Source organism: Leopardus geoffroyi, chromosome B4, assembly GCF_018350155.1.
Source record: "Leopardus geoffroyi isolate Oge1 chromosome B4, O.geoffroyi_Oge1_pat1.0, whole genome shotgun sequence".
Taxonomy (NCBI): Eukaryota; Metazoa; Chordata; class Mammalia; order Carnivora; family Felidae; genus Leopardus; species Leopardus geoffroyi.
This window is the reverse complement of record NC_059341.1, coordinates 34,984,060-34,999,760: the sequence shown is the minus strand read 5'-3', so window position 1 is coordinate 34,999,760 and position 15,701 is coordinate 34,984,060. Positions and strand designations below refer to the sequence as shown.

Here is a 15,701-nt window from a genome sequence, read left to right as displayed (position 1 = left end):
AAATAGAATGAACAGAGTAATATTAGTAAAGAAGCCATGAAGTTTATAGTTATGAGTTATGAACAAAGAAATTATAAACCTTATATTAAATCTAAATAATTGTTAAGGGAGGTATTAGTTATTAAAGAATTATTAATTTTTAAGTGTAATAATTATATTGTGGTTACATAAAGTTATCATTTTATTTTTTAGATGCATATAGAAATATTTAGGGTTGATATAATGATATTACATGAAGTTTGGGATTTGCTTTAAACTATTCCATCACAGAGATAGAAGGTGCCATATAGGGAATATAGTCAGTGGTACTATACTAGTGTTGTATGGTGACAGATGGTGGCTACACTTGCAGTGAGCAGAGCATATAGACTTGTTGAATCACTGTGCTGTGCACCTGAAACTAATGTTAACACTGTGTCAACGACTTCAATTTTTTTTAAAAGGTGAGAATCCAAAATACAAAAGAATAAAATAAAATAATATAAAATAAAATATTCCAGCGAAAAGGGGAGAAGGGTAATTTGGGGGAGATATATGAAACACACAGCAAAATATTGATGATTGTTAAGATTGGGTGATGGGTACTTGGGGTTTCTTTATAATTTCTACTTTTGTATATGGTTGAAAATTTTTGTAATAAATTTTTAAATAAGAAATAATAACTGTTAAGGGAAAATGTCCAAAACCTCAATAGCAATTTACAAGTAAAAACCTTAAAATTATATCAACAAAGTCAGAAGAATGAGGTGGTAGAAGAATAAGAAACATGAAAGTGTGCTGACATTCTTCTCTTGTTGTAGAGAGGAAAAGATGCTATTCAACCCTATACACAGCCAGGGGAAAGTGTGTAAATATATATGTTAAATATTTGAAGGTCAACCATTAGAAAAACAGAAATGGAAATGTGTACATTCCAAATCACTAGAGGGGGCAAAAATCAGCAAGTAAAACCTTAGCAATTCCACAAAAGGAAGGAAAGGCAAAGGAAGGAAGGAGGAAGGAAGGTGGGAAGGAAGGAAGGAAGGAAGGAAGGAGAGAGAAAGGAGGGAAAGAAAATTAGAAAAGAAAACAAGATGGCAGGAATAAAAGCAAAGGTTAATAATCACTAAAAATTAAATTTCTCTATTAAAAGATAGATACTCTAATGTTGGTTTTAAGAAATCTAACTGCAGCCTGTTTATAATATAGTAAAATAAAATGATCTAAAGAAAATAAAAATAAAGGAATGGAAAAAGAACAATGCTTAAAAAAAAAGATGTAGTAATAACAGTATCAGAAGAAATAAAATTTCAAATGAAAGGCACTAAATAAGACAAATAGGGATATTTGATATAGATAGAAGGTATAATCCACCAGATTACATAATAATCACAAAACTACATGAGCCTAACAATATAATTTGGAAATATATCAATGAGACTAATAGAATAATAAGGAAAAAATGAACACTCACATACACACACACACAGAAATACACACAATGGGAGATATGCCAAAAATGACAGATCAAATAGAACAAAATAAAAGAAAGGGTAAAGAATAAAAACACAATTGATAGGGGCACCTGGGTGATTCAGTTGGTTGAGTGTCCAACTTCAGCCACTCACAGTTTGTGAGTTCGAGCCCCACATCAGGCTCACTTCTGTCAGCGCAGAGTCTGCTTAGGATCCTCTCCCCTTCTCTCTACCCCTCCCCCACTTGTGCACGCATGCACACACATGCTCTCTCTATCTCAAAAATAAATATTTAATTTTTAATTAATTAATTAAAATTCAAAAAACACACAACTGACAAATTTAATGTAATAAATCTGTACTCAATAAATTGCAAAAAAAAAAGTTATTTTTAAGCACCCAGAAACATTCACAAAAATTAGCCAAGATTTAAGTCACAAAGAAAAATTCAATAAATTGTAAAACTTCCCCTGACTCCAATACAGCAAAAATTATAAATTAACCACAAAATCAGTAGTCCCTCCAAAATCTATTCATGTAAATGTTTTGAGTCACTGATCTAAATAACTCAAAGCTGAAGCTTACATACTTCTTAGAAATGAAAAGTGAGAGCAGTACATCTTAAATTTATAAGACGTATCAATCAATACCAAAGAAAATTTCAAAGCCAAAATTTTATTTTACAAATTTATAATAACCAAAACAATGGATGGAAAAAGAATAGCAAAATAACCCTAAATATGAAATAACTCACTTATTAAAATAAAAGCAGAAATTAATAAAATATGAAACAAAAATATTTATCAATAGACCCTAAAACTAAGTCTTTGAAAATACCAGTGAATAGACAAAACTTCATCAAATCTAATTTTTTTAAAAAGACACATCAAGGGGCGCCTGGGTGGCGCAGTCGGTTAAGCGTCCGACTTCAGCCAGGTCACGATCTCGCGGCCCGTGAGTTCGAGCCCCGCGTCGGGCTCTAGGCTGATGGCTCAGAGCCCGGAGCCTGTTTCCGATTCTGTGTCTCCCTCTCTCTCTGCCCCTCCCCCGTTCATGCTCTCTCTCTCTCTCTGTCCCAAAAATAAATAAACGTTGAAAAAAAAAATTTAAAAAAAAAAAAAAAGACACATCAAGAATAAGAAAAGAAATACAATTATAGATATGCAAGAGATTTTCAGAATGATAAAATATGAACAAATTAATGTCAAATACTTGAAACTCTAGTAGGCACTTTTATATAGGAAAATATAAATCACAAAATTATCTTAAGAGGAAATTTTGTTTAATTAGTCACAATAGAAATTGAAAAGATAGTCAAAGCTTTAGTCCTCAAAAAGTCCCAAGATCCAGTATTTTTATGTGTGATATCTACCAAAATATCAAAGAATAGATCATCCCTATGTTACATAAACTTTTCAGGAACAGAAAAAGGTAGAAACACCTCCTCAGTCATTCCATTTAGTCATTCCATAAGGCTAAATAAGGCTACTACCTTGTGTATTAAGAAAGGGGAAAAAAGCAAGAAGTATAAATATGAAAACGTGTAGACATAACTGTCATTGTTGGCAAACAACAGTCTAATCCAGGTAGAAAAAACAAGCAAATCAACTCAAAAACCTTATAACAATTAATAGAATCAGTAAAGTGGAAGATTAACAAAAGAAAACAATCACTTTCCTGTACTGGAAATTATTAGTTTGGTCAGCCTACTTTAACAAAATATGAAATGAGTGGCTTAAACAACAGACATTTCTTTCTCACACATCTGGAAGCTAGAAGTCTGAGATCAAGGTCCCAGTCAATTCAGTTCCTGGTGTGAGCCCTCTTCCTGGCCTACAGACAGCCACCTTATTGCTGTGTCCTCATATGATGAAAAAAATGGAAAGCTCAAGTCTCTCCTGTTATTAAAAAGACACTAATTTTATCATGGGGGCCCCAGCATTATGACCTGATCCAAATCTTATTATCTCCTGAGGCCTCACCTGCAAATTTATTGAGGTTTAAGGCTTCAACACATGAATTTGGTGGGGGACACATTCAGTCTATACCAGGTAGTTAGTAAATATAAGAGAAAAGAGCACATACTATCACTTTTCCTAGTCAACGTTATACTGCAAGTTTTATCCAATGCAATAAGAAAAATAAAAAGTAAGAATTGCAGAAGAAACAAAATTAAATGCCAAAAAATCGATTGCCAAAGTCAACAACAACAGTTTTAAAATGGGCAAAAGTCTTGAATAGACATTTCTCCAAACATCCAAAGAAGATATGTAAATGGCCAATGAGCATGTGAAAAGATGTTCAACATCACTAATCATAAGGGAAATATAAATCAGAACTACAGTGAGATACTACCTCATATTCATTAGGATACCTACTATCAAACAAAACAAAACAAAACAAAACAGAAAACAACAAGTGTTGGCAAGGATGTGGAGAAATCGGAACCCTTGTGCCCTGTTGGTGAGAAAGAAAAAGGTATAGCCATTGTGTAAAACAGTATGACGATGACTCAAAAAATTAAAAATAAAATTACCATATGAATCCTTGCACAATGTATAGGTAAATCAAATCATCATGAAGTACACTTTAAATATCTTATAACTTTGGGGGCACCTGGGTGGCTCCATCTGTTAAGCATCCAACTCTTGGTTTCAGCTCAGGTCGTGATTTCAGAGTTTGTGAGATGGAGCCCCACATGGGGCTCTGCACTGATAGCACAGAGCCTGATTGGGATTCTCTCTTTCCCTCTCTTTCTGCCCCTCCCCAATGAGTGCCTGTGCGCTCTCTCTCTCTCTCTCTCACACACACACACACACACAAAATAAACATTCAAAAAAAGAAAATAAATAAATACCTTACAATTTTATTTGTCAATTATACCTCAGCAAAACTGAAAACGAGTTGGCAAGTCCACAGAGCAATGGCATTTGTCCTGCACTGATGACCAGAGCATAGATTGGACAAACCTTTGGAGAACCAGGAATACCTAGTGAAAGTGAAGACGACCCTAACTTCCACTTTCTAAGCAGATTCCAAGGCATGGACCTGCATTTTGATTGCAGTCTTCTTTATAATAGCAAAAAAGAAAAGAAAAACCTTAAGCAGGACAATGGGTTTTTTTTAATGGCATATACATAGAGTATACTGCTATATGGTAGTTATGTTGAATGAACTAGAACTAAATGGATAAATCTTAACATGAATTGCAAACTTAACATGAATTGCAAAAAAAAGAGGGACTTTTCAGAAAAGGCAGTTTGTCACCATTTATATATAGTTTTAAAACATTCAAAACAATGATATATATTTTCGTATCTGATAGTGACTGTATCAGACCATTCAGGGAATGATAAACACCAAATTCAATTCAGTAGTTCCCTCTGGGCAGGGAGGATGGCACAAGGGGTAAGAGAAAGATCCAGAGATATGAGATGGGCCCCATGGGTGGTAGACTCTCTCACCGCTCTCCCCTAGGTGTGCCACAGGGGAGGCATGGCAAGACATCATGCTGGCCTGCATGCCAGGGAAGAAGTGTGCCCCCGAGTCAGAGCCCAGCAACAGCACGGAAGGGGAAACGCCCTGTGGCAGCAGTTTTGCCGTCTTCTACTTCATCAGCTTCTACATGCTCTGTGCCTTCCTGGTAAGCCAAGGTGGGGCTGAACAGCCATGGGTATGAGTGTGCAGTTCAAGGCAGCCCAGGCCCTCTATCTACCTTTGCAGCTTGCAGTCAGAGCAACTCCATCAGAGGAACTAGCTTGCAGAGACTGAGTTAGGGGGAATGTCCAACCATCAGACAAGGACACAAAGCCCTGGGCCAGAGTGAGCCCAACTAGCATCTTTCTTGTCCATTCTTGGCTCTTGTGATGGTGTCATTGTACTAGAGGACAGAGGGGATGTGTGTGGAGGCCTAGAGGCAACCTGTATGTTTTCGACACTTTAATGCAGAGTGCAGGAAGGGTGGTGGATAAAGCTGCCCTCTGTCCTTGGCAGTGCTACCCAGCAATTGTGTATGAGAGAAACTGTCCAGTCCACATGTGGGGTTCATCCAACCCTGCTCTGATGCAAGCAAATTCATACCCAAGAGACCCAAGTTCCAGGGACTGGTGTTTTAAGTGGTTAATATAGCTGGTCTTTAGAAACATGGGCTTCTGCCACACATGGCACCGGCTGGCAAAGAGGATTCAAGTGTGCAGGAGGTCCTCTTGTAGAAACTCATCATATCTCTGTCCTCGGCAGATCATCAACCTCTTTGTAGCTGTCATCATGGACAACTTTGACTACCTGACAAGAGACTGGTCAATCCTTGGTCCCCATCATCTGGATGAATTTAAAAGAATCTGGGCAGAGTATGATCCTGAAGCTAAGTAAGTTCCCAGAGAGAAAGACTGATTCCCAAAACCCAGAGAACATTATGTGACCACACCTATAGAAGAGGTTCAGAACAGTTTAACATTGGGTAGATCGACTGGAAACACTGAACTGCACCAGACCCCAGGGCCAAAGGTCAAAAGGGCCAGTGATACGCCAGGCATTTTTGGCTAAGTCAGGAACATGTCTGCTATTTTCAGTTGGACAGAAGGATGGGGGATCCTAGTGTCAGGAATAACTAGTAAGTATTCAAGTTAAAATATTTAGTCAAGTAGATCTCACTCCATTCTCGCTTCAGGTTCAAAGATACCCTCATAGGTCCATCACATTTGGTTGACGCTCAATAAATTCCTTTTGGTCAGATGGTTAGATTGCAGCAGCAAGTATCTGTAAGAATCTCATTGTACTCCTGAAAGTCTCTTCCACCTTAAGCAAAGCACTGGTGAAAAAATTGTTCATTAAAAGCACCAGTGGAAAATTGTTCATTAAAGTGTATATACTGGTTTTGGAGTTTTACCATGCAATTCTGCAACTCTGCACCAAGTTTGACCAACAGAACAATAGCTTTGGAGATCCCAGTACTGAGTCCTGGGCTGCTAGTCGAAACCACGACTCTTGACTGATCTTTGACTCCTCTCCTTCCTCTTTTAGGGGTCGTATCAAACACCTAGATGTGGTGACCCTGCTCCGGCGGATTCAGCCCCCACTGGGTTTTGGGAAGCTGTGCCCTCACCGCGTGGCTTGCAAAGTAAGAGATGACCTGAGTTCAAAGGAGAAAAAGAAAAAATATGGAAGGGAAGAGGCCTATTTGTCTTGTGACCTTGGTCAGACCTTGATCCTTACAGGGATTGAAGACAATATTTTATGTGCCTAAAGAAATGAGCATGGGCCAGATTATATTTTGAGGTTCCTACTAACAATCAGTCCTCAGACACCATAACGGAAAGATGAAATGGATGCCTCATGACCCAACCAGCCACATGCCCAGTCCCATCAAGTTGCACCACCTAGGCATCCTAGAAGACTTCCAGCCAAGGACAGATGGATTAGGGGTTCTCTTCCTGGGATCAGGGGGCTATTAGAGTGTCTATGTATCAGCCTCAGGGACCTGTAAATCTCTAAAATTGTGTGCAAAATCACTGAAATACTCACAAATTGTACCAAGGAGAGGATCCATCATGTTCGTATTTCTAAGTGAGTCCATGACCCCATAAAAGTAAAAACAAGCATCCTAGTCTCTTTAGACCTAACTGTTGCTCATGTGGCCCTCACATGACCCTGAGAGTAAGTGCCCCCTTCAATTGTGTGTCCAGGCACCTCCCTTACCTCATTATAATCCCAACCAGGTAGCCCCACAAATGCTGAAGGGTATTGTTTCCACTCTCTCCCCTCTTCTTTCAATCCCCATTTCCACCACTCTGTACTCCTTATTGGAGTAACAATGAGCTGAAAGGGGTTAGGGAAAGTGAGATCAGAGAGCTGTATAGAAGAGGCTCAAATAGAAAATTTTAACTCTGTGGATAAACCATTCATGGAAAATGGAGAACTGAATTGTGCTCTGTTTTACTCATTTTTTTCTCACTTGCATCTCCACCTTGTTCCAAAAAAGATGTTAGAAGATTTCCAAGGGTATAGAAGATAAGACCAAAAAAAAAAAGCACAAATTAAATGTAAAGTCAAAGCACAATGGACAAAAGAGCAGGGACAAATGTGGCCTGCACAAGGTGACAGTGTGTCTTTGTGCCTTCCAGACTGCCTGGGTGTTGAGCTTCCCCACGGCCAGTCCACAATTCACACTGTCCTTGAGAGTCAAGAAGATCCAGTCACTCAGGAGAATTATAAACCTTTTTGGCACTATGGTTAATGGGACACCATACGATCTAACGAATAAGATCTTTGACCACATCTTGAGAGCAGATGCCAGAATGGTGCTCTTTCTCATAATTACTCTGGTGTGTGCTGAGGGCCGCACACCAGGGCACAATACAATAGCAGCTATTTTGGGTGGTGAGAATGGAGGGAAAAGGGCAATCTGATCCAATCCAGTCAACAAGCTTTTAATTCAGCTTGATGCAAAGGTATATTTTTCAATATACAGAAAAGATACACTACACCTCCTGCATGCAAACCTGCCATTACTGTCTCTCTTGTCAAGGCTTTGGATGAATGCTGCTGGCAGGTGGGCTCCTGGCAAATGCCTGGCATGCAGCTGTTCTTCGTTGCCAGTAGAAAGCACACCCATATGCCTGAGCAGACATTTGAGCAGAGGAGGGGGTTGTGTGGGCTTACCATCCTTTTGTGGAGGCAAGTGTCTAATAAGGACAATTTCCATTCTTCCTTCACTCTGTGTGGTAGGGTGAAAGTACTTATGGCAGAGCTGAGATTCTCCCCAGAACAGATTTTGAATACATTTTAGTGACCCATGCCTCAACCCCCACCTGCTCCCAACACACACACAAGTTTCAAGGCTCCCTCCTGGCATTCTCCTGCCATGGTGGTTCTGTAGGTCCTTTGAGAACTGTTTGCTGTAATCACCAGCTTTGCCTCCCTTTCTCCTCCAGCGCCTGGTCTCCATGAACATGCCTCTGAACAGTGATGGGACTGTCATGTTCAATGCCACCCTATTTGCCCTAGTTCGGACAGCCCTGCGGATCAAAACAGAAGGTAAGGGTCATCTGAGGGCCACTGGGAGAGCCATTCAGAAGGTCTAACAAGTTAACAAAAGAGGAAACCAATAGGCTATAAAGTGCTTCCAGGATCTTCCCATCCTGTGTATCAGAGCAGCGGCTCAGTGATAACCTTCACATGCTGAAGAGGCCTGGCCTGCTCATGTTTCCTTTGCTCCTTGAATGGCCTTTTGGCCTCTAGCCTATTTATTTTGAACCCTAGCTTTTCCATCAATTTCTATGAATGATTCTGGGTGATATCTTGAAGTCATAGCTTATAGTTCAAAAGCAGAAGGTGATGAGTGTTACCTGAAGCAGGACTAAGCCCCATCTAAATGAAATTTTACTGACTGTGTGGATCTCTCAAATGTTTACCTTTCTTTTTAAATTAGAAGTGTCAGGAAGGGGTCATATTGGCAAATGGTGATTATGGTCAAGGTAATCACATACAATTACACAGGCTGTGCCTGGATCAAGGTGCTCAGCTAGCTGACAGGTATGGGTTAAGATCTTACCTGTGCTTTGCTAGCCAGGCCATGCTCCCTCAGGGATGTGTCCACCTGAAGGGATGCCTTCTGGTTTGCACAAATGTGCCCTATGGGCTAGCAGCAGCCTTGGCTGAGATAATCAGCTGTCTTTGTAATTGATAAGTATTTCTGAACCACTCTGTGGAAAAGGCTACATAGAATGTACCTAAGAAGATGCAATTGCTCTCCAAGAGCTTCTAGCTTAATTACAATGTTTCCTAGAGTGTGGTCAAAAGACCACCTGCCTCAAAGTCAGCTGTTGAAGCTTGTTTAAAACTTGATAAGGCATTTATTCTCTCTCTACTTCAGTTTCTTCGTTTGTAAAATAAGAATGATAATGATGTGTGGGAATTCAGTTCAGTGAAGAATCCAAAGAAGTGCCATTTCTCAGTTAAATCCTTCCACGAAATAATAGAAACATCTACAATGAAGGAAAACAAGAACCAGGCCAGCAAGACACATGTCAAAGTAATGAGCTAATCTTTAAAAAATTGAAAATAGTTCAAGTTATGCTGCCAAACTAAAGAGAAACAAAGGCTGAAGGAGGCAGTCTGAGATTCTGGTGTAAGAAGACCCTGAATTCACCTCCTCCCAAGGACACACCAAATCTACACCCACATATAGAGCAATTCATCCTGAAAAACAGCTTCTGCACAACAAATGTTAGAGGCACCACACAGAGAATGGCAGGAAAGATGAAAACATGGTAACCATGGGAACACCCTGACCAATGTGATGACCTGCAGTGAGGAGGGATAGCACTGAGGGACCTGCACCCAGACTCACCTACCCTGAGACACAGGGGGAAAACAGGCAACAGGACTATAAGTGAAGGAAATCCATTTACATCCACTAAATGGTGGGGGGAGTACTGGAATTCTTTCCAGGTTGGAGGTACCAAAAAGCACCATTGTTTACATTCCTCTTTCACCTTGATAATGCAGATGAGAGCAGAGTCTAAGTGCTCTAGTTGGCCTGATAGGGTTGCTCCAATGAGCCCCAGGCCCTTAGCCCACAACAGCTTCCCCCAGGTAGCCCCCACCCATGCCCACCAACTCCAGCCAACCCACCAAGGTGACCTGGTCTCAGTGCACCCCGGGACACCCCCAGCCAGTGTCTGTTAAGCTCCAGTCATTCCATCAGGGTGATCCAAGCACCGTATGTCCCTTGACTCCCTGAGGCCATGCTGGCTTCAACTCCAGCCAGCCAGCCAAAACTTCCAGGCACATGCAATCTACACAGGGGATGTTCCTACATGAGGCCACTCCTTGAGAATAGGAGAGGTAGTTATTCCACCTAATTTGTAGAAACAAAAATTGAAAGTCAAACAAAATGAGGAGACAGAAGAATATGTTCTAAATGAAAGGGAAAAATAAAACCCGGGGGGGGGGGGGAAATCCCTGATGAAATGGAGATAGGTAATTTACCAGACAGATTTCAAAGTAATGGCCATAAAGATACTCACCAAACTCAGGATAAGAATGAAAGAACACAGTGAGAACTTCAACAAAGAGTTACAAAATATAAGAAAGTACAAAACAGAAGTCACAGAGATGAAGAATACAAGAATTGAATTGAAAAATACACTAGAAATCAACAGCAGATTAGATGATACAGAAGAGTGGATCAGCAATCTGGAAGACAGAATAGTGGAAATCATCCCGTCAGAACAGCAAAAAGAAAAAAGAATTTTTAGAAATGAGAATGGTTTTAAGAACCTCTAGAATAACATCAAATGCACTAAAATTCACATTATAAGGGTTCCAGAAGGAGACGGGGGCGGGGGGGGTGGGCAGGAAACTTATTTGAAGAAATAATGACTGAAAACTTCCCTAACCTGGGAAAGGAAACAGACATCCAGGTCCAGGAAGCACAAAAAGTCCTAAAAGAGAACCCAAAGAGACCTATACCAAGGAATATTATTAAATTGTCAAAAGTTAAAGACAAGGGGGAAAAAATTTTAAAGCAACAAGAGAAAAACAACTTGTTATGCCCAAAGGACCCCCCCATAAAACTATCATCATATTTTTCAGCATAAATTTTGCAGGCCAGAAGTGAGTGGCATAATATATTCAAAGTATTGAAAGAAAAAACTGTCAACCAAGAATGCTCTACCTGGCAAGGTTATCATTCAGAATTGAAGGCGAGATAGTTTCTTAGACAAGCAAAAGTTAAAGGAGTTCCTCGCCACTAAACCAAGCTTATCAGAAATGTTAAATGGTCTTATTTAAGCAGAAAAGAAAAGGCCATCACTGGAAATAGTACATGAAGAAAAAATTCACTGATAAAGAGAATATATACATTTATATACTTATATTTATCAGTAAATCAGCCATTTAAAAAGATAGTATGAATAGGGGTGCCTGGGTGGCTCAGTCGGTTGAGCATCCGACTTCAGCTCAGGTCATGATCTCGTGGTCTGTGAGTTCAAGCCCCACATCGGGCTCTGTGCTGACAGCTCAGAGCCTGGAGCCTATTTCAGATTTTATGTCTCCCTCTCTCTCTACCCCTCCCCTGCTCATGCTCTGTTTCTCTCTCTGTCAAAAATAAATAAACACTTAAAAAAAGATAGTATGAATATTAAGAAAACAAAAATAGTAATTTAACTATAACTACAGTAAGTAAATAATACACAAAATAAAAAATATATCAAATATAACATCAAAAACATAAAATATTGCGGGTGGTGGGTAAAAATGTAGTGCTTTTAGAATGTGTTCAAACTAAAAACAAATTTTGTTCAAACTGAAGTGACTATTAGCTTAAAATAAACTGCTATATATAGAGAGAGAGCAATATTTATGAACATCATGGTAACCACAAACCAAAACCTACAATAGATAAACAAAAATAAAGAGAAAGAAACCCAAACATAACTAAAGAACCATCAAACCACAGTGGAAGACACCAAAAGAAGAAAAATGAAACAGAGAAGAACTGCAATAATAACCAGAAAACAATTGACCAAATGATGATAGTACATACCTATTAATAATCGCATTAAAAATAAATGGACTAAATGCTCCAATCAAAAGACATAGGGTGTCTGAATGGATAAAAAAACAAGACCCATTTATATGCTGCCTATAAGAGAGTCATTTCAGATCTAAAGCCACTCGGAGACTGAAAGTGAAGAGATGCAAAAAGATATTCCAGGGAAATGGAAACAAAAAGAAAGCTAGTGAGGCAGTACTCATATTAGACAAAATAGACTTTAAAACAAGGACTATAACAAAATACAAAGAAGAGCATTACACAATGAAAAAATGTTCAATCCAAGAAGAGGATATAACATTTGTAAATATTTATACACCCAACATAAAGCATTTAAATATATAAAGCAAATATTAATAGGCATAAAGGGAGAAATTGACATTAATACAATAATAGTAGGGAACTTTAATATCCCACTTAATCAATGGATAAATCATCCAGAGAATCAATAAGGAAATATTGGCCTTAAATGACACGTTGGACCAGATGGACTTAATAAATATATATAGAATGTTTCATCCAAAACAGCAGAATACACATTCTATTCAAGTGCACATGGAACATTTTCCAGGATAGTTAAGCCACAAAACAAGTCTCAGTAAATTCAAGAAGACTGACATCATATCAAGCATCTTTTCCAAACATAATGGTATGACACTAGAAATTAATTACAAAAAGAAAACTGGAAAAAAAAAACACAAACATGTGGAGACTGAACAACTTGTTACTAAACAACCAATGGGTCAACAAAGAAATCAAAGAGGAAACAAACAAACAAAAATACCTTGAGACAAATGAAAATGGAGATACAACTTTCCAAAATCTATGGGATGCAACATAAGCAATTCTAAGAGGGAAACTCATAATGATACAGGCCTACCTCAAGAAACAAAAAAAAATCCCAAATAAACCATCTAACGTTATACCCAAAGGAACTATAAAAAGAGGAACAAAGCCCAACATTAGTAGAGGGAAGGAAATAATAAAGTCCAGAGTGGAAATACATGAAATAGAGATTGGGGGAAAAAAAAAAAAAAAAAAGAAAAGATCAGTGAAAGTAAGAGCTGGTTCTTTGAAAAGATAAATAAAATCAGTAGCCAAACTCAAGAGTAAAAGAGAGAGGACCCAAATAAATAAAATCAGAAATGAAAGAAAAGTTACAACCGACACCACAGAAGTACAGAGGGTAAGGGGTGCCTGGGTGGCTCAGTTGGTTAAGAGTCAGACTTCAACTCAGGTCATGATCTCACGGTTCGTGGGTTCAAGCCCTGCGTCAGGCTCTGTGCTGACAGTTTAGAGCCTGGAGCCTGCTTCAGTTTCTGTGTCTCCCTCTCTCTCTGCCCCTCCCCTGCTCAAAAATAAATAAACATTTTTAAAAATTAAAAAGAAAAGAAATACAAAGCTAAGAGATTACTACAATTATATACCAACAAATCAAAAAACCTAAAAAAAAAAAATGAATAAATTCCTAGAAACACATAACCTTCCAAAGACTGAATCACACACACACAAAAATAGAAAATATGAATAGGCCAATTACAAGTCATAAAATTGAAACAGTAATTTTAAAACTTCTGAAAAACAAAAGTCCAGGACCAGACAGCTTCACAAGTGAACTCTACTAAACATTTAAAAAAGAGTTAGTATCAGGGCACCTGGGTGGCTCAGTCGGTTAAGTGTCTGACTCAATTTTGGCTCAGATCATAGTCTCATGGTTCATGGGTGGGTCATAGTCACAGTTCATGGGTTCAAGCCCCACATTGGTCTCTGTGCTGACAGTGTGGAGCCTGCCTGGGATTCTCTCTCTCCCCTCCCCTCTCTGCCCCTCCCCTGTTAGCTCGCTGTCTCTCTCTCTCTCTCTCTCTCTCTCTCAAAAATAAATAAGTACATTTAAAAACATTAAGGGGGCGCCTGGGTGGCTCAGTCAGTTAAGCGTCCAACTTTGGCTTGGGTCATGATCTCATAGAGTTCAAGCCCCATGTCGGGCTCTGTGCTGACAGCTCAGAGCCTGGAGTCTGCTTCTGATTCTGTGTCTCCCTCTCTCTCTGCCTCTCCCCCTGCTCATGCTCTCTCTCTTGCTCTCTCAAAAATAAACATTAAAAAAATTTTTTTAATTAAAAAATAAAAATAAATTTAAAAAATTTAAGAAGAAGAGTTAGTACCTATTCTTCTCAAATTATTCCAAAAGATTAAAGAGGAAGGAAGTCTTCCAAACTTATTTTACAAAGCTAGCATTACTCTGATACCAAAACCAGACAAAATACCACAAGAAAGAAAATTACAGGCCAGTATCCCTGATAATATAGATGTAAAACTCCTAACAAAATATTAGCAAACCAAATTCAACAATACATTGAAAGGATTATACATCACAATCAAGCGAGATTTATTCCAGAGATTCAAGGATGGTTCAACATCCACAAATTAATCAATGTGATATACCACATTAACAAAACAAAGGATAAAAAATCATATGATGATCTCAATAGATGCAGAAAAAAGCACTTAACAAATTCAACATTCATTTTATGATCAAAAGTGTCAATAAAGTGTCAATAGAAGCACTTAACAAATTCAACATTCATTTTATGATCAAAAGTGTCAATAAAGTGTCAATAAAAGTGTCAATAGAAGGAATGTATCTCAACATAATAAAGGCCATATATGACAAACCCACAGCTAACACCATAGTGGTGAAAAGCTGAAGCTTTTCCTGTACAATCAGGAACAAAACAAGTATGTGCACTCTTACCACTTTAATTCAACGTAGTATTGGAAGTCCTAGCCAGAAATTGGGCAAGAAAAAGAAATAAAGGCATCCAAATTGAACAGGAAAAAGTAAAACTGTCACTATTTGCAGATGACATGATATTGTGTAGAGAAAACCCTAGAGACTCCACCAAATCTATTACAGGTGATAAATGAATTCAGTAAGGTCACAGGATGCAAAACTAACATACAGAAATCACTGTTTCTATACACTAATAACTATCAGAAAAATAAAGTAAGGAAACAGTCCCATTTACAATTGTATCAAAAATAATGAAATACCTATAATACATTCAACCAAGGAAGTGAAAGACCTGTACTCTGAATACTGTTTAAGATATTGATGAAAGAAATTGACAACATGAATAAATGGAAAGATATTTTGTGCTCATGGATTGGAAGAATTAATATTGTTAAAATGTCCATGCTACCCAAAGCATTCTACAGATTCAGTGCAATCCCTACCAAAATACCAATGGCGGGGCACCTGGGTGGCTTAGTCAGTTAAGCATCTGACTTCAGATCACGTCATGATCTCATGGTTTGTGACTTTGAGCCCCATGTCAGGCTCTGTGCTGACAGCTCAGAGCCTGCAGCCTGCTTCGGATTCTGTGTGTGTGTGTCTCTCTCTCTGCCCCTCCCCCGCTCACACATTGTCTCTCTCAAAAATAAACACTAAAAAAATTTTTTTAATACCAATGCCATTTTTCACAGAATTAGAACAAAGCATCCCAAAATGTGCATGGAACCACAAAAATAAATAACCAAAGCAGTCTTGAAAAAGAAGAACAAAGCTGGAAGTATCATCCTTCATGATTTCAAACTATACTACAAAGCTAGTATACTAATCAAAACAGTATGGTACCAGCATGAACACAGACACATAGATCAATGGAATAGAATCAGAAAGTGCAGGAAAA

The 15,701-nt window shown here is 38.6% G+C and overlaps 1 protein-coding gene across 50 annotated transcripts in view; it reads left to right on the top strand.

Moving 5' to 3' along the window:
* Positions 1–15,701, top strand: part of CACNA1C (calcium voltage-gated channel subunit alpha1 C) — a 757,779-nt gene that overhangs the window by 714,510 nt on the left and 27,568 nt on the right. For all 50 annotated transcript variants that reach the window (XM_045465322.1, XM_045465309.1, XM_045465310.1 and 47 more), the window contains 4 exons: positions 4,932–5,097; positions 5,694–5,821; positions 6,477–6,573; positions 8,387–8,489. In XM_045465322.1, coding sequence (XP_045321278.1) covers positions 4,932–5,097; positions 5,694–5,821; positions 6,477–6,573; positions 8,387–8,489 — 494 coding nt within the window. The remainder of the gene's footprint in view (positions 1–4,931; positions 5,098–5,693; positions 5,822–6,476; positions 6,574–8,386; positions 8,490–15,701) is intronic.